Source organism: Gekko japonicus, unplaced genomic scaffold (assembly GCF_001447785.1).
Source record: "Gekko japonicus isolate JY-2015 unplaced genomic scaffold, Gekko_japonicus_V1.1 scaffold875, whole genome shotgun sequence".
NCBI classification, from domain to species: Eukaryota; Metazoa; Chordata; class Lepidosauria; order Squamata; family Gekkonidae; genus Gekko; species Gekko japonicus.
Window position 1 is genome coordinate 551,272 of NW_015169200.1, and position 8,790 is coordinate 560,061.

General features: G+C 51.1%; 1 protein-coding gene across 1 annotated transcript in view; it reads left to right on the top strand.

The window, feature by feature from the left end:
• ZPBP2 (zona pellucida binding protein 2) overlaps positions 1-8,309 on the top strand; it is a 25,083-nt gene extending 16,774 nt beyond the window's left edge. The window contains exons 5-7 of the mRNA XM_015416328.1: positions 1,681-1,766; positions 5,490-5,667; positions 8,212-8,309. Of these exons, the coding sequence (XP_015271814.1) occupies positions 1,681-1,766; positions 5,490-5,667; positions 8,212-8,309 (362 nt within the window). The remainder of the gene's footprint in view (positions 1-1,680; positions 1,767-5,489; positions 5,668-8,211) is intronic.
• The last annotated feature ends 481 nt before the right edge of the window (positions 8,310-8,790 follow it).

Here is an 8,790-nt window from a genome sequence, read left to right on the forward strand (position 1 = left end):
CCACCCACCACTCAGGCTCCACTGGGCTGTTTTGGATTGCTAGCTATTGGGGGGGGGGGGAACGTGCAGATCTGTCCTCGCAGAGGAGGGAGAGCTTGTACCTGAATAAAACTTGGTCTTAAAGGTGCCACTGGACTGTTTTGGACCGGGGGGCCGGGGGAGGGCTCTACAGCTTACCTGGCTGCTTCTTGCTCTGACTGAGGGCTGCTGGGGGCAGGGGGTGGAGCTTGTTGCATGTGCCCGCCCCCTGGGCTCTTTACTGCCGGAGCTCCGCTCCTGTGCGCTCCTGCAGGAAATGACCCCTGCGCGGAAGCATCCTCCCCCCCCTCTCCCCAGCAGTGGGGTGTGTGTGTCTCGACTATTAGATATATACATATACATAGGATCCTACAAACAAGAAGCTCAACACAGTGGTACAGACCACGCACCGTCCCTAATCATTCATCGAAGCAAGGTTGTAAAACCATTTTGTACAGTGCAACCCCCTTACCTGTGCAGAAAAGCCCTCTGGAATACTTCCATTTTGCATAGTTTGCGAAAGGCCAGGAGTGTGGGAGCTTTCCTGAGGTCCTTGGGGAGGCCATTCCAAAAGGTGGGGGCCACAGCCGAGAAGGCACTGTGTCTGAGCAGTTGCTGATTTTGCCCATTTGCAGGTTGGCACCTGCAGATGGCTCAGTGGTTAAGACACTGAACTGCAGGCCGGAAGGTCGGTAGTTCAGTAGTTCATGCAACAAGCCCCACCCCCTGCTCCCAGCAGCCCTCAGTCAGAGCAAGAAGCAGCCAGGTAAGCTGCAGAGCCCCCCCCCAGCCCAAAACAATCCAGTGGTACCTTTAAGACCAGGTTTTATTCAGGTACAAGCTCTCCCTCCTCTGAGAGGACAGATCTGCGCCTCCCCCCCCCCAATAGCTAGCACTCCAAAACAGTCCAGTGGAGTCTGAGCGGTGGGTGTTGCCTTCTGCCACATTTCCGGTGATGTCAGGGGGTGTGGCATATGCAAATAAGTTATGCTAATGAGTTATACTGAACTGCAGGCTGTGGAAGGCCGGTGTTTCAGCGGTTCGAGACCCGAGTGTGCCGCATGACAGAGCGAGCTCCCATCTCTAGTTCCAGCTCCTGCCAACCTAGCAGTTCGAAAGCAAGAAATTGCAAGTAGATAAATAGGTACCACTTAGGTGGGAAGGTAACAGCGTTCCGTGCGCCTTGGCGTTTAGTCATGCCGGCCACATGACCACGGAAACGTCTTCAGACAGCACTGGCTTTTCGGCTTTGAAACGGAGATGAGCACCGCAACCCTAGAGTCGGATTCGACTGGCTTTCGAGCAAGGGAAACCTTTACCTTTACCTTTTCCCTCCTCCCAATTGAAATTTAGATCTTTCTTCCCCTTGCTGGCCCAAAGAGGGAGCTACAACACAGGCAATACATCTTCTGGCTCAACAGTCCTTTGCTAGCAACACACCTGCTTGCCAGAGATGGCCCAGATGGGAGGCTTCCTGCTTCCCGGGAAGCAAGTCCCTTTCCGGTCATCGGGGTGGAACAGGGAGTCAGCGAAATTTAGGGCAGCAGTCCGAATAGAGAGCTGTCATCTTCTCTGTGCTTCTTTCATAACTCGACGCATAATTCAGAGGAAAGTGACTGTCCGTTTGCCAAAACCCTTTGCCTCTCCTTGCCTCTTCTCTAGTCAATCCCTTTGGCCCTGGCTGGGAAGCGGCTTGCCAACAGGCTGGGCCCGACTGTGAAGATGTGACCAACAGCCACGTCCAAGAGGTCAGAGTTATTCCTTCCTCAAGCGTGTACATTTGCACACTCCAAAATGCTACGGGGGGAGGGGGGAGATACACTCTTAAGTGCTCTCAAAACATACAACATCTATTAATTTGGTTGTGTGTTGAATGTGAATTGCTGGCTTTGGCCGTAAATAAAACCAGGGGTCATTTCCTGTGGGAGCACACAGGAGCGGAGCTCCAGCAGTAAGGAGCCCAGGGGGCAGGCACATGCAACAGTTGGGCCACGAGGAGCAAGAAGCAGCCAGTTAAGTTGCAGAGTCCCCCCTCCCCCCGGCCCGCCTTCAGGTACAAGCTCTCCCTCCTCTGTGAGGACAGGTCTGCACGCCCCCCCCCCCAATAATTAGCAATCCAAAACAGTCCAGTGGAGCCTGAGTGGTGGGTGTCGACTTCTGACACACTTCCGGTGATGTCAGGGGGTGTGGCATATGCAAATAAGTTATGCTAGTAAGTTATGCTAATGAGCTCCTGCACCTCTTTTTCTACAAAATGACCCCTGAATAAAACTAAAACTAAACATGCACTGTTTCCCCTCCTGCTCCCCCAGCACGAACGCCTGATGCACGCAGTAAACAGTCCTGATCATCCTGTCTTGCTGTGCTGATATTTTGGGTGGACAGATCCTCACCCCGCAGCACGCCACCCTGTACCCACCACCTCCTCCCTGCCTCACTGGCCATGTTTCTTTACAATGTCGGGGGAAGCCATTCACACACGAAAAAGTTAGACAGAAGGAGGGGAGTTGGGAGGGAAGTCCAGGACGCCGTGGAAATCTACCAAACAGGGAGGGCAGCTGTGGGAGGTGGGGCCAGACAGAAAGGCTCAGCAGGGCTGCCAACCTTCAGGTGTAGAATTCCAAAAACTACATCCGTGACAAAAATAACGAAGAGTCAATAAAGAGAAGTTGCAAAAACATTTACTGTAGCAATTCTGTAGAAAAATTTCCTATTATCGCTCACACGCAACGAATACTGCACAATGTAAAGAATTTATTTCACAATATTTGCTTTACCTTATCAATTATTACTTATCAACTCTTGAAGGAAACGTTCCATGTTGACTTTCTAATAACAGAACCCAAGAGTTGATAAGCAGCAGGGGTCATTTTGTAGAAAAAGAGGAGTAGGACCTCATTAGCATAACTCATTAGCATACCTTATTTGTGTCAGAAGACAACACCCACCACTCAGGCTCCATTGGACTGTTCTGAATTGCTAGCTATTGGGGGGGGGGAATGTGCAGATCTGCCCTCACAAAGGAGGGAGAGCTTGTACCTGAATAAAACTTGGTCTTAAAGGTGCCACTGGACTGTTTTGGACTGCGGGGCTGGGGGGGGCGGGCTCTGCAACTTACCTGGCTGCTTCTTGCTCTGACTGAGGGCTGCTGGGAGCAGGGGGCAGGGCTTGTTGCATATGCCTGCCCCCTGAGCTCTTTACTGCCGGAGCTCCGCTCCTGTGTGCTCCTGCAGGAAATGACCCCTGATAAGCAGTAATTGATAAGAATTACGATTGCTACACACTCAAATAAAGCAAATTTTGTGAAACAAATTGTTTACATTGCGCAGCATTCGTTGCATGTGAACGATAATAGAAGGAAAATTTTCTACAGAATTGCTACAGTAAATGGTTTTGCAACTTATCTTTATTGACTCTTCGTTATTTTGTCACGGATGTTGTTTTTGGAATTCCCTTCCTCCTGTGATCTCTCATTTTTGGATTCTGACCTTCAGGTGTAGCCTGGAGTTCTCCTGGTATTACAATGCTTTTCCAGACAACAGCAATTTGGGTCCCCTGGAACAAATGGCAACTTGGGAGGGGGGAACTTGATGGCATCGTGCCCCCCCCTTGAGCTCCCTCCCCTTTTCAAACGCTGCCCTCTCCAGGTACTGCCTGCAAATCTCCAGGAATTTTTAAAATGGAGTTGGCAATCCCAGCAGAGAGCCACCTGTAGCCTTGAAGGGACTGGATGCAACTGGGAGGTTGTACCATTTGTGTGTGTGTGTGTGTGTGTGTGTGTGTGTGTGTGTGTGAAGGATTCATTTTCCATGTCACAGCCACTCCAACATTCCCTATTTCCAGAGATGGCCCTGAGCCAGTTTGGTGTCGTGGTTAAGTGCACGGACTCTAATCTGGGAGAACTGCGCTTGATTCCCCACTCCTCCACTTGCAGCTGCTGAATGACCTTGGGCAAGCCTTAGTTCTGTCAGAGCTGTCCTTGAAAAGGTAGTTCTTGAAAGAGCTCTCTCAGCCCCACCTACCTCACAGGGTGTCTGTTGTGGGGAGGGGAAGGGAAAAGGAGTTTGCAAGCCGCTCTGAGACTCCGAGTGAAGGGCAGGGTATAAATCCAATCTCTTCTTCTTCTCTTCTTAATCGTCACCACAACCCTGTGAGGTAGGTTAGGCTGAGAGATTGTGAGGGGCTCAGGGTCACCCAGCGGGCTTTCTTGGCAGAGCAGGGATTCGAACCTGAGTCTCCTCAGATCTTAATCTGACATCTTAACAACTGCGCCATACCAGCCCTCATGCCACTGTACGACACGTGGACACTAGAAATTCGTGGCTTTCAAAACGAAAGCTGGGAGATGGGATTTGCTGGGAAACATTTCGTAATAACAAAGGAGACTGTGGAATCAAGCCCTACCCGGTACACATATTTAAAGACAGCCAGAAAATAGTAAGACATTGATATAGCATAAAATGTTTATTTTCTCTCTTCATGTTTGACATGTTCGCTATGGGGGAGGCGGCCCACTGTTCAGCAAACCCTTTGGATGCAGCCAGTTGGGGAGGTGGGGTCCAGGCTTGGGCATCTCCAGTCACAAGGCTCTCAGGCAGAAGGGCTAGGAAAGACCCCTCCTTGTGTGAGACCCGGCAGAGCCAGCAGCCAATCAGGATAGACAGCACTAAGCTAAAAGGACCGATGGTCAGACTCCGCGTCAGATCTCAGAAGCTAAGCAGGGTTGGCCCCCGGGTGGCAGTTGGAAGGGAGACCTCCAAGGAATACCAGGGTCGTGACAGGGAGGGAGGCAGTGGCAAAACGACCTCTGAACGTCTCTTGCCTTGAAAACCCTCCAGGGTCACCACCGTAAGTCGGCTGTGACTTGACGGCTCTTTCCACCACCACCCAGCTAAAGGAACCGATGGTCCGACTCCGTAGAAGGAAACTTGAGCCAGTTTGGTTGTGGTGGTTAGGAGCGCAGACTCTAATTGGGGAGAACCGGATTTGACGCCCCAGTCCTCCACATGCAGCTGCTGGTGTGACCTTGGGTCAGTCACAAGTTCTCTCAGAGCCGTTCTCTCAAGGGCGGTCCTCGGGAGAGCTCTCTCGGCCCCACCGACCTCACAGGGTGTCTGTTGTGGGGAGGGGAAGGGGAAGGAGGTTGTGAGCTGCTCTGAGACTCCTTCGGGTAGTGAAGGACGGGGTATAAATACTAATACTACCTTTCGATTTATTGATCGTTCAATCCGGCAGAGCTGCTGGCTCTGAGCGATTTACAGTTACACAGGTTTCACACAAGGGACTAACAATTTCATAGGGGTAAGGGAGGACAACATATAATTCTTTAAATCACACACATTTGCAGCTGACGGGGATATTTGTTCAGCTGAAAGCTTCAGACATGTTCTGGACAGCATTCACTTCGGCTTGGCTTGAAATCCAATCTCCTCTCTCCTCCTCCTCCCTCTTCATATCTTTGTATCTTTTAGGCCCGATGGCTCATTGAAGAGTTTTTCCGCAAGCAGTCATACGTCATGAAACATGAGTTTCAGAACACCCCTGTGATTCATTACGTAGACCATAGTTTCCAAGTCACGCGCCTCGACAGCTGTCGCCCGGGATTCGGGAAAAATGACCTCACCCACAACGACTGCACCAATTGCTGTGGTAATTGTTTCGTTTTGATCCTTTCTCATCTCCAGTGATCTCAGGGCAGGGTTCCTCTTCCCACCTTTTCCTCACCACAACCTTATGAGGTAGGTTAGGCCGAGACAGCACAACTGATCTGAGGTCACCCAGTGATAGAACTTCCTTAAGTCTTCACTTGGGCTGCCTGTTAAAGCAAACAGAAGGGCTTGCTTCTTTCTACCACCTCTGAGCAATCCCAGAGTTAGCCGTTGTAGACTTTCAGGGCTGTATGGCCGTGGTCTTGGCATTGTGGTACCTGACGTTCTGCCAGCAGCTGTGACTGTTAACCTCAGAGGTATAACACAGAAAGATGGATACAAGATAATGACTCAGCCCTACCCCACCTTCCTGAGTAGATATTAATTACCTGCCTACCATTTTTCTTCTCACCTTGACACAGAGAGTACTCCATCTTTCTGTGTTATACCTCTGAGGATGCCAGTCGCAGCTGCTGGCGAAATTTCAGGTACCACAATGCCAAGACCACAGCCATAGAGCCCCGGAAATCTACAACAACTAATGAACTCCGGCCGTGAAAGCCTTTGACAACATAATCCCAGAATCACTCCCTTCTGGTGAAATCAGTGGGCTTAGCGGGGTGGAACTCTGCTTAAAACGGTGCTAGAGATTTTGTGCCTGTTAGATAAGACTGGAGAATTTCTGGCTTCGATGGATTTAGAAGGGTGTCACTTAGAAGGGAGCTGCAGTGGCTCAAGTGGTTAAGACGCTGAACTGCAGGCTGTGGAAGGTCGGTAGTTCAGCAGTTCGAAACCCGAGTGTGTCGCATGACGGAGTGAGCTCCCGCCTCTAGTTCCAGCTCCTGCCAACCTAGCAGTTCAGAAGCAAGAAATTCCAAGTAGATAAATAGGTACCATTTCAGTGGGAAGGTAACAGCATTCCGTGCACCTTGGTGTTTAGTCATGCCAGCCACATGACCACGGAAACGTCTTCGGACAGCGCTGGCTCTTCGGCTTTGAAACAGAGATGAGCACCGCAACCCTAGAGTCGGACTTGACTGGCTTTCGAGCAAGGGAACCTTTACCTTTACCTTTACACTCTGCTTAGGACTGAACTGTATGGGTTTTTTTTGTCCATTCTTCTGTTGCACCTCTTGTTATTACCCTTGTGGGGAGGGGGGTTTCCTCCTGCTTATCATTTAATCCACGGTGTATTAACACAGCATCGAAAGTGGCAGTGAAAAACTGCCCACATTATTTTCTTATGGGTTTGTGGAAGTCTCTGCCACAATACACAGCAACTGGGATGGATTGGAAGGGGAAACGACTCTAGAAAGGGGGCCCAGCCCCAGACTTCCGAAGGAGGGAAGGACAGAGGCTGCCTGGCTACCCAGGGGGTTGGATGTCACTGCCTCCCCCTCACCATGTAGGACCTGGATGACCCAGGTGATGATCTTCCGCCACAGGTCTGGCCAGGGGTCATTTCGTAGAAAAAGAGGTGCTGGAGCTCACTAGCATAACTCATTAGCATAACTCATTTGCATATGCCACACCCCCTGCCGAAAGTGTATCAGAAGGCAACGCCCACTGCTCAGGCTCCACTGGACTGTTTTGGATTGCTAGCGATTGGGGGGGGGGCGACAGACATGCACATCTGCCCTCGCAGAGGAGGGAGAGCTTGTACCTGAATAAACCTTGGTGTTAAAGGTGCCACTGGACTGTTTTGGACCAGGGGGGTGGTGGGAGCTCTGCAACTTACCTGGCTGCTTCTTGCTCTGACTGAGGGCTGCTGGGAGCATGTGCCCGCCCCCTGGGCTCTTTACTGCCGGAGCTCTGCTCCTGTGCGCTCCTGCAGGAAATGACCCCTGGGTCTGGCCCAGCCCAGGTGTGGGGAGGAAGGCCACTGGCCGACCAGCAAAAAGCCTGGTACACATAATTACTCTGCCCTTCCTATCTAGTGTGGAGTTCTCTTACAGTAAAGAACTTCCATTTCTTTTCTAAGTAACAAGCCTCAGTGTGAACTTATTCCTCCATCAACCAGACTGTAGAATTCTGCTGCACAGAGACACAGCTCTGCTTTCAGGTTATGGGCCCAGCAATAATGGCCAGTCCACCCCCACGTGGCAACGCCCCCTTGCTCAGATGGCTTCAAAAGAGAGTTCGATGAATCCTTGATGCATACATAGGGCTGCCAGCTCTGGGTGGGGAAACACCTGGAGATTTTAGGGATGGAGCCGGGAAAGGGCAGGGTTTTGGTAGGAAAAACCTCAGCAGGGTGTAATGCCGTAGAGTCCACCTTCCAAAGCAGCCATTTTCTCCAGGGGAACTGATCTCTGTCACCTGGAGATCAATTGTAATAGAGGGAGATCTCCAGGCTCTGCCTGGGGGTTGGCAACCTTACACCATGCAACTCCCCCCCCCATATGCAAAGATTCAAAGGCATGGTATTGCTCTTGTATGCCTTCCTGTGAATATGTGTCTGTCCTCCTGCCTCTCTGTTCTTACAGCCTCAGTGATGCTTAACCCTTTTTCTTCCTGACATACTGTTTGCCCTTTCACTTTGCAGTGGCCTGTGACCCGGGCACCTACAGCCCAAACAACAACGTGATTTGCCTGAAATGTACAAACATTCGGATTAAATCCTACGGAGCAAAATCTTGCTAAATAAAGTCAAAAGGGAAAAAGGGATAGTTGTTGGAAAGAAGCCTTGTTATTTCTCTCCCATCCACACCATCCTTTGCCAATGCAGAGTGATCAAGATGGGTCGCCGTGTCGGTCTGCTTGCAGCAGTCGAAAAGAGCAAGAGTCCAGGAACACCGTAAAGACTGACCACAGTTGTGGGAGGGGAGGAGCTTTTGTGAGTCATCACTGCTCACTTCTTCAGATACAGTGGGCAACTCTGCCTCTGGCATTCGCCCCACGTTTCCTCAACACTCAGGAAAAGGTGCAGCTCAAAACCACATTCAAATCCCCTGGGGCAACACTGCCATACTGACTGTAGAGTCACCCCTGAATGCAGTGACGGCCCCAGGTTTTTTCGTCCACTAGGCGAGGATACATTCTGCCCCCCTCGTGTGGGGCGGACACCGGAGCAGCAGAGGGCGGGCCAAGGGGGCGAGCTGCAAATGCATGTGGGGGGGGGCGG